Source organism: Sinohyriopsis cumingii, chromosome 7 (genome assembly GCF_028554795.1).
Source record: "Sinohyriopsis cumingii isolate HCF-2022 chromosome 7, ASM2855479v2, whole genome shotgun sequence".
Taxonomy (NCBI): domain Eukaryota; kingdom Metazoa; phylum Mollusca; class Bivalvia; order Unionida; family Unionidae; genus Sinohyriopsis; species Sinohyriopsis cumingii.
The window spans coordinates 135,993,647-136,008,771 of NC_142967.1; the positions used below are offsets into that span (position 1 = coordinate 135,993,647).

A 15,125-nucleotide genomic window follows, 5' to 3' on the forward strand; every position below is an offset into this window, starting at 1 on the left:
ATAGAAATTCCTGAAGCTTCTTCACACAGGTCATAGTGTTCACATTAGATACATTGCCAGTGGATATTTTGTTTTAGGAAAGGTCAAGGTTGACAAATATTTATTTATATATCATTTGTACGCTTATTATGTCTGACAGACCGCAGATAAGCAAGATGGCAAATGAAAGGGGAACTAAAACACAGATCACTTGGTAAATTCAAACGTTTTAGCGGTAACTGAGGGTTGCAAGTGCCTGATGGACGAAAAGTTGGGAGAGCAGTCTACTTGCACCCTGCATAGTAATATGCACTTTGTGATAATGTATTCGTATGTAGCAATAAATTAAAGAAATCTGTTTTACAGAATGTAACTGAAAACACCTTGTTAAAGTATTTCAGTAGAACAGAAAGACTGTTTCAGTAAAATGTCTAATTTATAAAAGGCTAAAAGAATTGTTCACTTCAGCCTTATATACATTTATTTCAACATTATGGTAGTAATCTACATTCGACATTATGGTTCCAGTCTAATGGATCTACAGACACGTGTGAAGTTGTGAAACTACGGAAGTTATATAAGTCAGCACATGCGCAACTTATCCAAAAATTTCCTTAAGGTTAATGTTCTATGAAAAAAGTTTGTTCAAGTTCCCTGTATTCCCTCTCAACTGCGCATTTAACAGATTTAGAATAGGAACATATCAACTGGTACAACAGACATGAAGCGTATGTAAGTATTTGATATTTATGCCATATAGTATCATTACCTACTTGAGGTGGTAGTGCTGTAATGCGGAAAATGGAATTTATAGAAATACTATTGGTGACATATATAACTGCTCCTGTTGGTTGTCTATAACATTATCCAATTTCATACGTTTACTGAGCCGGAAACTGTGCACGATATTCTATACCACTAGTGCAAGTTTAAGAAAATCACTTTTAACAGCAGACGAAAAAATGGAGTTTCTAGGTTTTTTTAAGTTTGCTGTACAAGTGTCGCTTTTGATTTATCACTCCCACTATTATCATCTCGCAGCATCAGCTGTGTGTCTTAAATTGTCCATGCAAACAATAATCGATTATATTTTATTTTTGTACTTACTGTATGAATATTGAGATATAATTAACTTTCTTTAGTCTTTGAATATTTAATAAGATCCCTCATATTTGATTTACCATATCATAATTATTGTTTAGTTCTAAGCTAGTCATTTTTACATTAATATGCACTATTAGTATTTGTTATTAACAAATTCGTGTTTATGTGTGTGTTTTGGAGTTTTAACGTAGCTCTAACAAATTGTCAGTCATATTGCTTCGATGTCTGTAGTGTGGCAGTTTATAGTGATGTCATGCACTGGGGCATTATGCCGCAGACATGTAGCATGACTCGGTCAGGGTTCGAACCCGCGACCTGCCGCATTAACAATTCGAATTATCGTTTAGTATGTACATTTTCTTATCTCCATTTACACATATCAGCATGTTTACACGTTTAAAGCATAAATGAGTTTTATCATTTATATTTCTAATTAATTTTATTTCATTTTTGTATTGCAATAGATTTTATTTTATACTGGTTAAGATCGGCAAATCTTAGTTACGTGAACTAAACGCATGGCGCTGCTGAAGCCATTTTGCACATGTAAACACTTTGCGAGGTAAAAATGACTTAATTATAGAACGTCTGGTACATTTATTCTGGAAAAAAAACGAAAATAGTTGAAAGCAATGAAGATGCCCCTTCTGACTTGCATATTTAACGCAAAATAGTTATAACATTGTAAAACATAGCCTATTATCCCTGTATTAATGGCATAATTTCTATGGATATCATACCGAGTGATATAAATAGTTATAACATTGTAAAACATAGCCTATTATCATTGTATTAATGGCATAATTTCTAGAGATACACCGAGTGATATAAACACATGCGTGAGCGTGGCGTGATAGTGCATGTCTACATCTGTTTCAAAGGGCCACGTGACAACATAAAATGGTCTTAATCGCGCGATTACAATAATTGTCCTCTAAATACATAATTAGCATGAACCACTAACACTTATTTTACACTTGAATGGTGTTTCTTGTTTCATATTTGCGTGTTTCACGAGTAAACTTTATCGACCTGAAATTTAGTACTTATCCAGTACAATAAGGAGACCCGAATATCTGATGTAAAGAATTATTCCTGTATCAAATTACGAAACATGTATACCTAAAAATATCTAGAAGAAATGCTCGTGAATGATGTACCTTATGACGTTTGTTCCAGGAAATTGGCTAATTTCTCGGGCTGAAAAGTATATTCCCAACACGACTTCTCATAATCAACAAATGATCACAGACACTTATATACACGTATACTCATACTCTTTTTTTATCAAGCATTGAGAAGCAACCTGGCTCTGTCAATATCTTGTCATCTTCACTATATATATATATATATATATATATATATATATATATATATATATATATATATATATATATATATATATATATATAGAACTCCATTATTTGGCGATCAGTGAAATATAAATCTGCATGTATAAGTCGACTCGTATTGTTAATAAAATCAAAATAAAAACATATGTCGGAATTTATTAACTTTTCGTAAAATATATACAACAATATTAATTCCTATGAAGTTACGGCATCAAATGAAGACTTTGATGTTTTACCAAAAGCTATCAGTTCACTTAAGTTAGTTATTACCCAGAAGCAACCTTCGAAAAGAGTTCAACAATGATTAAAAAATAGTGGTCACATTAAGTAGCATGTATAGTTCATTAGACGAACAAACTAAATTTCATAAGTATTATTTGATTGAAGCTTGTCAAGCGTTTTGAAGTAGACATCTAATTTCTTTTATGAAGGTGTTTTTTATTATTTCAAAACCACTGGATGCGACACGCTGGAGAAACTTGTGATTTTACTATTTTGTTTACTTATTTACCAGTTAAAGGTTTATTGCATTACAATTACTTTAACGCGGTAGACAAAAATCAGAGGTAATTTTTCAAGGTGAATGAGCACATTCAAGTACAGCTGCTGTTCATTTTCTACCTACGCCATATCAGTTATAACGACTCAAATCGAAATGTATGACGGTTGATAAAGACACAAAATTATATATACAGATACTATCTGGGCATTCTAGTTGTTTTGGGGCACATTCAGATTCATCTCGTTTGAGTGACTGCAAAGGAATTTTTTGGATTGAGATGTTTATCTGTATTTGATCCTAGAAATGACAATGACAATGATACATTCTTTATTACACTCCGGCTGCAATACGCAACAAATGAGGTACAAACAGTTGTTTCTCACTTTGCTTTAGTGTATGTACAAAAGCCATGTTTTTCACATTAAGTGTAATTTAACTCAGATTGACAGTAAAATCACAGCCAATACTCGCAGACTGAGAGAGAAACAGAGAGGAGAGATAAATCTTCAAACATTTTAATATTTAAAAACGATGTTTGAGTACCCTATTAATTTAAAAAATATAAATAAAAAAGCATAAAATAGATTACAATATGTGTTGACAAGCAACCTTTTGGGTGACTGTCCCGTCCGCCATAAGGATATATTTACTGTCACCCAAAAGTAATAAACGATTTTCCAACCATTTTTAGTTTTAGCTTGATCTATTAGTTTCATCACCTTTATTGAGGCGATAGTAGTAAAAAGGTTGAAACTTATTTTAAGGCAACTTTATTGCAATGGATAGATAGATTTTAAAATTGGTAATCCAGGTTTCACGCGAAATCACGATGCATCCGTCTGGCGACATTGTATTTACAGGACGTTGTAAAGTTTTTAAAAATCTTTCTATCGTCATCGTTGTTAAATATTTAAAAGTTCATGGATATAATTCGCAAAAGCATAACAGCGCATCGTGCAGTTAGTGAGCTAGGTTTTCATCAACTTCGAGGTTGAACCACCCGTGGTCATTTAGACAAGTCAGAAGCCGACGAGCGTGTTAAAAATAAAAACAATGGCGGGTTTGCCATTGAGTTATGGAAAGGGAATGTAATGACGATCAGTGTGATGTAGGGATCTGCAGTCAAAACAGGTATCTAGCATTTTAGAAAGAGTCTTCCCATGCATGACGAAGTATAGGGACGGGATGTGGTAAATATCGCGATTTGACAGTGTGACCGTGATCTTTGTCGGAGGTTTTAGGATGATGGTAAATCCTGTTACATGCTAGGCCAAAAATAACGCCCAGGAATTTGAATCAATCTTAGAATCCATAATTTAGATGTCAGTTGTTTTATTCAGTCTGAAGGCAGTCGCGTCACGCGGGGGTGTGTGGGTGCGGAGCGTGCGGACCGAACCGGGTGACACCATCAGATGGGTGACACCAAAATGACTGCCTATAAACTTTTTGAATTTTTGTGCAGGAAGGAGATCCATGGGGGTGACACCATGAGTTACCGCACATGAAAGTCACTAACAAGTTTTGAATTTTGTGCAGGAAGGAGGTTCATGGGCGTGACAATATGAGTTACCTCACTGGGTGACACCAACCCTAGTGACGCCACTGTCTGCATGTATACTGAGGTGCAATAGGTAGACACGCATTATACGTCCATCTACTATAAATCAAGGCGAGGAGGGGTGGGTGGGTAAAACGGCATGGTTCACTGAGATCAGGATGAAGTCGGAGCAGTTTCAATTTTATAGGAAGTCATAAAACTCTATGATAATTCAGGGCAATTTGAAAATTTTATCAGAAGCCATGGAAAAGTTCGGGAATGTTGTACCATTAATAAAAAATATAATAATGCAGATGGTCATACTAGGGATACTAGGGAATTTTATATATATATATATATATATATATATATATATATATATATATATATATATATATATATATATATATATATATATATATACTATAAATGTTTCTTATGCACGGATAGCAATTAGCTTTATTGCAAAATGTTTTTAAGGCAGTAATGTGGTTTTATCCGATCCTGCTTGCAGCTTCAGAAACTGACAATTCCTTTCTCAATGACCGCTTGTTTACGTGGACAGTTATTTTTATTTATTATGAACATTGCTATAACATGTCAGTTATAGAGAATAGTGAATAGTGAGGCTAATATGTAACACAAGTATCTGATATTAGATGTCCTACAAATAAAAATGTTAGCAATGCATATAGTAAGAAGAGACACAATGGAATTTGCCTAAAACGGATCCAAGCTGCAGTTAGACGTTTGGGCAGGCGACTTCCCTCCCCAATCTAAAGTAGGACAAAATGTCTGAAAAACTGGGTGAAATGAGACTAATCAAATGTTCAAATGTGTACGACGGAAGCTTAAACCAGCGATTTTGCTTTTTAACTTTTGAGTGTTGTAGTATGAAAGCAAAACAATACTCGTTAAACTTTATGAAAATATTAAAATTACGGTATTTTTTAATTCGATAAAATTGTTGTTCGAATTTGTTATTGAAAAGAAGGTTGCATCGAAAGCGGGTTACTGTTGAAATCAACTGACATAAATCGAGGAACACGTCATTTGTTCCTACTCTTATAGGATGAACTAACAAACATGTATTTACTTTTTCCTAGAAATCCGCTTTTAAACAGCCAAGTAGTATTATCTGCTAGTACTGGACAAAGTATAGATTAATTCAACCCACTTATTCAAGTTTCATGTGCAAATTGTTAACGGCAATCTCTTGTCCTGAAGGATAATTGCAGACATAAATACATTGACAAAATGTTGACCCAAGGCATAACAAATGATGTTTAAACTATTTAAAGAGCACAATGGCCTAGAAAGAAAATGGGTGAAGGGAGACAGAAAAGTCCGTGTCGAATTATCAGCGTATTTTGAACAAATATTGCGGCACGACAATGCTGAATTTACGAACTTTACGGAGTTTTACTGATGACCTGCAGTATACTTTTGAAAGATTTAGCACTTGCAAAAATGACACCGATCCTGAAATTTGAACTCGCATTTTCCACAATAGTTTTGATACAATGTGGTAAAGAATTGATTGTAGGGAAGCGGGTACCTTTAATGGCAGTGTGTTTTTGCATGATAAGCCAGGGAGGTCAGTCATTTTAATTCCTTAAAGAATGGTTGGCTTATCATAGGACATTGACTTTTTAACAAACATTTTTTTTTTTTTTAAATTTAGTTTAAAATTTTCGGTGTGGTCATGTTAAGTAGTTGCTTATTTTGAAGAAGTACGTGGACAGTAAATTGTTTTCTATTATATATTTAAGAATGGATAGTGTGTTTGTGTCTGTGTTTTATTCAAAACTTGTACTCAGAAGAAAATAAAATACCTTTGGTGTTGGCAAAGTCATATAATTCTTATTCCCATAATCCGTGGGAACCCTGAATGCCACCTTCTTTATAACGTTTGGTAACGTTTCTATAGACTTTAAAATTTCATAATTACATTTCAATACAGGTAAAGAAAGCATCAATAATTTAATCAGCATGTATAATATGAACCATTCGATACTGTTGTAAAATGAATATTATCTCCCCACTCGCACATTCGTTTTAACCCAATTTCATTCTTATATGGGTATCAGTTCATCTAAGCCATAAGAATTAGCATGATTGCACCTAGCAAACAGGTTTTGGTGTCAGATATAACAGAATAACGCCAAGAAAAAACAAATCAAGAAAATAAGCTAAAATCTTATTTTCTAAACAGTAGTGCGTTTACAAATACTTTGTTATATAATTCACTCATAAAATAAATAACCATGCAAGCATTATACAGTCTTGTCTCACTGAGATCATACTAAATCTGTCTTCTGAGTTGGATATGGCTGTTTGGTCTGACCGGAGTCGGTTTTTTTAATCTCCTCCTCAACTCTTGCATAAACTAAAGAACAGTGAACAAATTAGCTGTTTATTTATGCTTCTGTAAACAATGATGGACAATGACAACATTTGCTTTTACCTCCTTATTAGGAAGGAAAATCCAACACAGCTAAATCTGAATCTCAAATTCTTACTGACGTCACATCCTTTATACCTTGAGATACCGATTTAGAATAGCCCGATGATATATAAACCACATTTTCTTTGTTGTTTATTTGCGGATTAAAGGATTGTATCTTTAGTTTCTCTTCAAAGTTATGTACATGGGTAAAGAGCCGTTTCTGTACGGAAGCTTAGATAAATTAAAAATGGAAAAAGTATAAATAAATTTGTCTACAATTTTCCATTTTGATTGCAATTCACGCGAAAACATATTGTATACAGCATAATAGGTCTAAATTCGTTTGGATGAATGCAAGTACAACCAGATTATGGGTCATGTTATGGTGACCTTAGAATTAGCTAATGGAAATGCAGCTTTCAGAAATTTGAAAGTAAATCAAAACGTTGATGCTCTTCAGCCATACCAATCAGCCTCCCAAATGTAAAGATATAGCATTTCATCTGATTGGTTCATACAATATGCGATTATGGCAATACCATAGATCACCAAAATATGACCCCCGTTGTCAGATCATCAATTAGGACAGTGGAGATAAGATTTTAATCACTGCAATGCCAGTTTTCCCTGTGTTTAGAATCTTGATGAAAGTTAATTTCACAAATAAAAACGCGGAGGTGCTTGACTGACATTGCGATGGTGACTGCATCAAGACTGATTAATAGAGGCGTGGTCTTTTGCGAGTTGTACTGGTTATTCGAGGACCTCTGCCTGAGGGTATTTTGCCAGTCGTTCATGGTAATTGAAGACCTTTTCTGTTTTTGTTATTCTTGTATGAGACTCTATGCGGCATTCAATCGCCTTTTTCAAAACTATCCAGGACGAAGTTCCGACGACCTTATTACAGCACCGTTTGCACCTACGGAAGCCGCAGCTGCTAATATAGCTGGAATGAAAATATTGCAACGAATTTCATATTTGTATCAACTCAGACTTAAATAATTATAATGTCACCGAAGTTTTATTGTCTGAATATGAAATTTAAACAGGTTTCTTTGCGTTAATAACACGTACAAGTATCACACATCCACGTGCGATTGTCACTATATTAAATATAAGGTCGATCACTAAAGTACAGTTGTATTATCATGGTCCCCTTTCGCAAGTTTAACATATGTCCGCCCTTTTCCACGAGAATAAAACGAAGTTGCGTCAACTGGGGATTGTGGCATGGAAGATCAACAGTAATTGCGGAAATTGTCAATATAAAATAATTTGGTTCCACAATGGGCGAAAACCGAAACACAATGTATCCCAGGGATGCAATGCCTGCAGCGGTTATGTTTATGTAAGATCCGCTTTTATAACTGCCACTGGTGGCGTCACAGGTTAACTTGATCTGAATCGTTGAGGTTATCCTGACAATGTCTGACGCAAATTTGCATCCGAACTCCCCACGCCCTGAGCGTAAGATTAGTTTATCCTCTAGAATTTGTTTTAGGGCCAACTGAAACGTGTTCTTATTGATCATCGTGCAATAGCAGCCTCGTACAGTGCCAATTTCGTCGCGATGGCATAGCTGAGTGTGGGCTTATTTTGGAGTAGGAAAAATGCAGAGCTTTTGCCAGTCTGTAATAAACGCTGCCATCGAATTTCATTATCGATCAATTCCATCATCCAAAAGAAAACACAAACGTGTTGATCACGAGAAGACCACCGAACGGTCGTGATCTGATATTCGTACAATAATAATACATGCGCAACTACGCCAGTGTAATCTCAAGTGTACCTAATTCACCCACGATGATTAGTGTAGGAAAGGTCACAAACAGTTCTGTTGGCGTTGATGGGATCGTAATCATTGACTTGACGCTCTGACAATTCATCATCAGCGTTGTGTGTATCATTTGTACATCAATGATGTCTTCGGTGAGATCGTTCATCAAGAAACGAAACATTCCCGAGTCCACGGTCTCATTGGTGAGCAATCGGTGACAAATCGATGTGGCTTCATTAACGACTTCTGGTACGTTCTTGCCATCGCAAACCGACCACACTAATCATTAACTTCTTCCAAAAACATCCATTTGAATCAAGTACAAATCATTTAGCTGCAATGAAACGATTTGTTATTCCACATTTGCGTGGATGACCACCAAGACTTGTTCCACGTTTAGGTGGTTAATCTTATTCTTTGAGAGGCATATCCTATGTGGGAGTCACAACTTCCTTGGGATGGACATCTGCTTGTTTAGGGTCATCCTTATAGAGTTTGGCTATAGCTACTTTGAATGTATCCAGAAAAATATTTACGCTTGATTTGGCTTTGCCTTCACAAATGGCTTGATAGAGGATAAAGAGCTTCTCAAACTCAAGTCATACATAAATTTTTACTCCTTGATATATTGTGTCCCACACACTTCTTGCATAACCATGCAGGCCAGTTAGCTTTGATGTAACTGTTACGACTCTATGGTCTTAAACTGAGTAATAAAAGAAGCAACACGACAAGTTTAGTAAAATCAACAAATAATTAAATTCTTTAAGTTATGAAAACTAAAGGGGAACTTACTGTTATGTTATTTAAATCCAAAATAGTCCTAAACGTTTTATCACAGGTACAAACGTATATAGTGTTCCGAATGAATTGCAGTGGTGTTCAAAAATTTAGTTGCAACAAATAGCCTTGATTGAACTGATGTGCCAGCAGTCGTGATGTTTCACAATTTTATAACATAGAATGTTCTTGACTCAATTCACAAAAATCCTAAAAATAATGATTAGTCCGAAAATGGCAATGATCACTTTGTAATTCCAAGGAATAAATTAAATAAATGATTCCTCTCAAATTTTAAATATGATTTGTCTCAAATTATAACTGAATAAAACTAAAATTGACTCCTCAAAAACTGATGCTAAGATGGGAATGAATAATTATTGTACCAGTTCCTCCTTATATGCAGACTGTCATCTGACGTGTGTCGCACCAAAATGTGCTCGATCCAGGACATTTCCAATGGAAATTTTCATCAAATTAGTATCAATGTTGTGTCTGTTTATTTATATTTCAGCGAACTATCTGACATAAAGTACGCATGCCATTCAATTTCCAAAGGAATACCATGGCCATGAACTTAAATCCAGCTGAACATGTTTACAAATATTATTTTCATAGACATCCTACAATCATGGACATACGTTAGCTATGTAATATGTTGTTTACAAAAGACCCTTACAAAAAATCAGTCATGAACAAAGGTTGAACATAATATAGATACACTTAACATAACTAAGGTAGATATCGGCGTGTATCTCCTGCACAAACATAAAGTTTTTTATATTCCTAGGGAGTAGGTATTTTTGCGTCAAACAGTATAGGAATGTTAAAGATTTACTGCCGTGCTGTTTGATTTTAACTTTAACTTTCATACTTACTTGGGTGGGTGTTCTTGTGGAACAAGCGCAAGTATATCTCCGATATTCTCTTGTAAGCCGTCTAATCGTCTTTCAGTCTGTTCTAATTGTACGCCTAATCATACTAATTCGTCCTTGTGTTTCCATCATCTGAATGTTACTTGTTGTATAACCCGAGTGTTGCATAACACAATCATATCTTCATATTGTGTACAATATCCGGCAAAAACACGTGCCGCAAATCCAGTTCGAGTTTAAACACGTAATAGAATAGCTGTTATCGCTGGAACTTGTGTTCGATTTGAAGCAAATAAGTTCACATTTTTCGGGCCTTTTAGACGTAGACGCGCAGAGTCTAAAAGAAAGCCACTTGTACTGATGTCGTTGCCATAACGTTACCAGGAGCACCATGCAGCAAATACCCTGGTGAGAAACATTCCTTGATACAATTACTACATCCCTGACACACGTCTCGATATACGGCTTGATTCTAACAACCAGCCGAAAACAGGAGAGGCACGCATAAATCGTGTTGATCCGCATATTACCGGCACAATCTTGTCTATAAGGCATCAACTGATAAGTGTGAACGTCATCGTGTTATACAGATGTCACTCATGACTTGAATACAATTAATCCTACACTAGGAGAAATAATCACCAGATGGACCATGAAAGCAAGTATAAAAGCCAAGATTGCTCTCTGTGGTCGCTAACGAACCACTTCGTGAACAAAAATGCAACCATTGCCGTTAACATATATTGTTATAATTTAAAAAACATAAATAAGCAAAGCGAAGTTACTGAGTGGATTTTATCCAAAATGTACTACATTTATCGCGGTTACTGGGAAGGTGAAGCTGACGTTGAAAGGTGAACAAGCGGGGCAAAAGTCACCAATAGGGATTCTCGAGCATTGCTAGCGTTGTGGCAAATTTACCTATCCGTGCAAAAGAAGATTTTATGTGGATGGATTGATGCCCAAAACACCTAACGAAATTAATCAGGCTGATATTTTATTATATCTTCCACATACTCAAGTACATGAATGACAGGGTCGTGGACGACAAAAGTCTTCTTCACACACACACAAGTATGCAGTAACTATTTACATGTTGCCAGTAGATAAAAATAAATTGCTGAGCCGAAGGTGTCCATTACTATATTAAGAGTTGCTGATAAGATTAAACTTACTTATGTACGTATATCGTTAACTTAGCTACGGCTGTTCATGCGGATCCAGGTAAAGAACTTCTTAGAGCTGATGCTGCACTGTTAATAAAAAAAACAGCAAATAAACAATAAAAAACCAACAAAAAACAAGGGGCTCGTTTGTCTTGGAAATGGTATACATCGTGTCGAAGCTATTGTGGAACTATTTAACCTCACACTTGAGAAACGGCTGTTCGGATATCAGACCCGGAGTGCTATCACTCGAGCGATCTTGCGAGTGGGTAACGCTCTTCCATTAGTCAAACAAACACCCAATAATGAACCACACGCATGATTGGGTTTAAACCTGCTGAAGAGATTCGACAGAAGGATCTCACCGTTACGCACAAATTAGTTGTAAACCACCCACTCGGAAACAATTTCGTTCACTATCTGTGTGCATTCAAGGTCAGCATAGATGACATATTTTTTTTTGTTGCTCTGTGGAACATTTCAAACTGTTTTGTCGGGTTCTGGCATAATCGTCCGCTGCAGTTACTCACAGATTCCGCCATAGCGAAATTCACGGTTGTCATGCAGCTGTTGTGTGCTAAATATACGTAAAGTTGGCATGTAAATATTTTTCTCTTATATTTGTTGTGTTGATACACACACCGGGAAAGATTGTTTATCCTCACGTAATTAGGCTTCTCCTCTGAGCCACCCGTGTCGCTCAGCAACAACATATCAACTTGTACAGCGTGCCTTCATGACGGATAATCATTTCGTATAAATCCTTTATTCCAAGCGAACACATTAACAGCAATATCAGGGATGATTTGTTAAACTTTATATGTATAGTGCAATAATCCTGTATAGACGTACAGAAAATTCAATGTTTCCAAACGTAAGTTTGCTCAGATATTATTTATATTTTCGCAGCTGATCTTTATCATCGCTCGCGGAACGCAACGCGAATAAGATTGCCCATTCACAACACTAGTTGTTATTATTTTTCATGTTTTTATGTTTACGCTGATCGCGGTGGAACATACTTTGATGTTGGTATGTAACTCAATTCACGAACGATTTCGTATTGAGAAATATGAAGCCGAACTTCCAAGAGTCTGGAAAACATCCATCCGGAACCTCTTCTGGAGTATTTTCACACTTTTCTGGGATCTATGCATAACCTTTATTAGTTCAGCATTAATAGCCTTCAAGATTAAACAGGCACCACCAGAAAACCATGGCTGTGATCTTAAAGTTGGTGCAAAATTATTTGTTGTTGACTGTGTGGGTATGATAAATTCCACCTTGAGAACAATGTCAACCTTGAATTCGGACCGCTGCACTGTTTCAACGACCTGGTGTAGAGTTGATCGAAATTCTGGACGCATATTTGATTAAAAAAAATTTGGATTATATACGCTCGGGTTAATTGAATGGTGATCTTTATGATTACGAGAGCTCTTATAGATGTGAAATACTGGAACTGTTTGTTGATGAACATACCCAACTCTCTCAGCCGCTTTAGTCGTTGAAATGCTGGTTGTTTTCATCCTCAAGTATGCGTGCACTTTCTGCCCGCTTGACATGTGGAGGAATTTTGATGTTTAATCGTGCTACTATTGCACGGAGCTCGCTCACGCGGTTCAGCTGTAAGACCTAACAGCGCAAGTATTTCAGCTTTTCTTGCGCCTCTTGGAATTTGTATATTACACTCACGAGCTGTGTGTTCATTTGTTGTACTGTTAATTTTGTAGCTACAACCAGGGAAGTTGATCGGGGTGAGGAGTGGGTCTGAATAAATTGCGGGTCCTAATAACCCAAGCATATTAGCTTTTCTCCTACCGCTTAGTATTCGTATCCCAAGCTCTCGCGCGAATTGCCTCAATTGATTAACGGTAGTCATACTGATTTACAAAAAAAGTATCTAATTGCAAATTCCGTCAATACAATTTTTAAGCATTTTTATTTTACCAGGATCATTGGTTATTTTTCCAATGACTTCTTCGGTCTTTTCATCGACGTTTCTGAATAAATCATTAGGCGTTTCTATAATCATAGGTTCTTCGAATCTTTGAAGGTGGCACAACAAAACTCACGAACAGCTCATCATCGTCGGCAAAACTGATTATGCAATTGTAACCCGATGGTTGTTCACCTAGACCAACATGTAACACAAATAAATGCAATTTATGGTATTTGTTTGAGAGAAAAAACGTTTCACGTGTTTAGCTCATAAGACTGGCCAAATGTAAATCGCAAGTACTCTAAAATAATTCATAAGTAGAATTCAGCTCGGTTAGACTAAGATATTTATCGTTGGAAGGACTAAGTGACTGGATTAGTTTTTAATTTGACGCTTGGAAACCAGAGGTAGCTGACTATGCCAAAGATATAGTGCGTGACTGATGGAAGAAATGAAGCAGGATAACTAGAATGCTGTGTTTTTGAAATGTGAATACTTGTTTTATTACACATTGAAAAGAAAAGAAAGATCTATAAAATGTACAAATGTATTGTGTTATTGATAAAATCTAAGATTTCTAAACTTGTAAGTTATGGCTGCATCCTCAGTTCTCAAAGTGACTGAAGAAAACTTTGATCGTCAAAGGCTGGAGGTTCTGTATATAAGCCAGCCCTTTAACAAGCTCATTACTTGACCTAGTGGACCAGGCAAACAAAGCTTGTTGACGTGTAATAAATAAAAAACACCACTGTATAATCGTTTTCCACAATGTTTGTTGTTTGTTGTTTTTAAAAGTGGCAATCGGCTGAAACGTTACTCAGATAAAATTCAAGGAGATTCCATTTCGTTTGTAGAAAGTATTTCTAGCTAAGACGATGTAATCTTGTCTGTCTTCACTCAAACACATCTCATTATGTTCGACGCCATGTTGGTAGAAGACGAAGAAGAAATTAAATATTATTTACACGATAAAGACATCGTCGTATTACCAATATTATTTACATTACTCAAAATATGTTTCTCCAAAGTAATGCGCATCGCACTATCAGTTTCAATGAACATTATGTTGTGCTGTCTAACAATGCAATATATAAATTTCAAGTTCAAGTGTTTGACTAACATATCATAACACTTTGGCTGAAACATGCTTATTGCAATGCCATTAAATTGAAACATGCGTACTTACACATAGATTTAAACATACAACTCCAGATTCATTGAAATTTCGGACGAACTTGTTTCACGATTTTTTTTGTCTGTGTAAAACAACTATTAAAACATTATTCACTTCCTTTCTTTCCAACAATCCTCAACAATATTTCCTTTCAATCTTATCCTCCTGCCAAATTAATTCCTGTATGCCATCACTGGGGAAAGGAATCCACAAGTGCGTTAACATTTGTTAGAAGCCAGTTTCAAAGAAGTTTTACAATGATTTACTCCAACAACGTGCTAGTTACTACAAGGCATCGTTCACGTTCCACGCCAATTGAAACGTTCGTGTCTTTGCAGATAAACAACAAGTAGATTGGCCAAAGCTGTCTTATTCGAGAATCGATAATCAAATAAAATATTATCATTCGAAACTAGATGGAAAGTGCATCTTCAGGAGGTGTCATCATTTGATCATTTGTGAAATGAATACTAATGATAAACCTAAGA

At 35.8% G+C, this 15,125-nt stretch overlaps 1 protein-coding gene across 1 annotated transcript in view; it reads left to right on the forward strand.

Annotated features, from left to right (window-relative positions):
- The first annotated feature begins 604 nt into the window (after positions 1 to 604).
- Positions 605 to 15,125, forward strand: part of LOC149796200 (uncharacterized) — a 64,769-nt gene continuing 50,248 nt past the window's right edge. Inside the window, exon 1 of the mRNA XM_089966149.1 lies at positions 605 to 711. Within this exon, the coding sequence (XP_089822275.1) occupies positions 701 to 711 (11 nt within the window). The 5' untranslated portion in view covers positions 605 to 700. The remainder of the gene's footprint in view (positions 712 to 15,125) is intronic.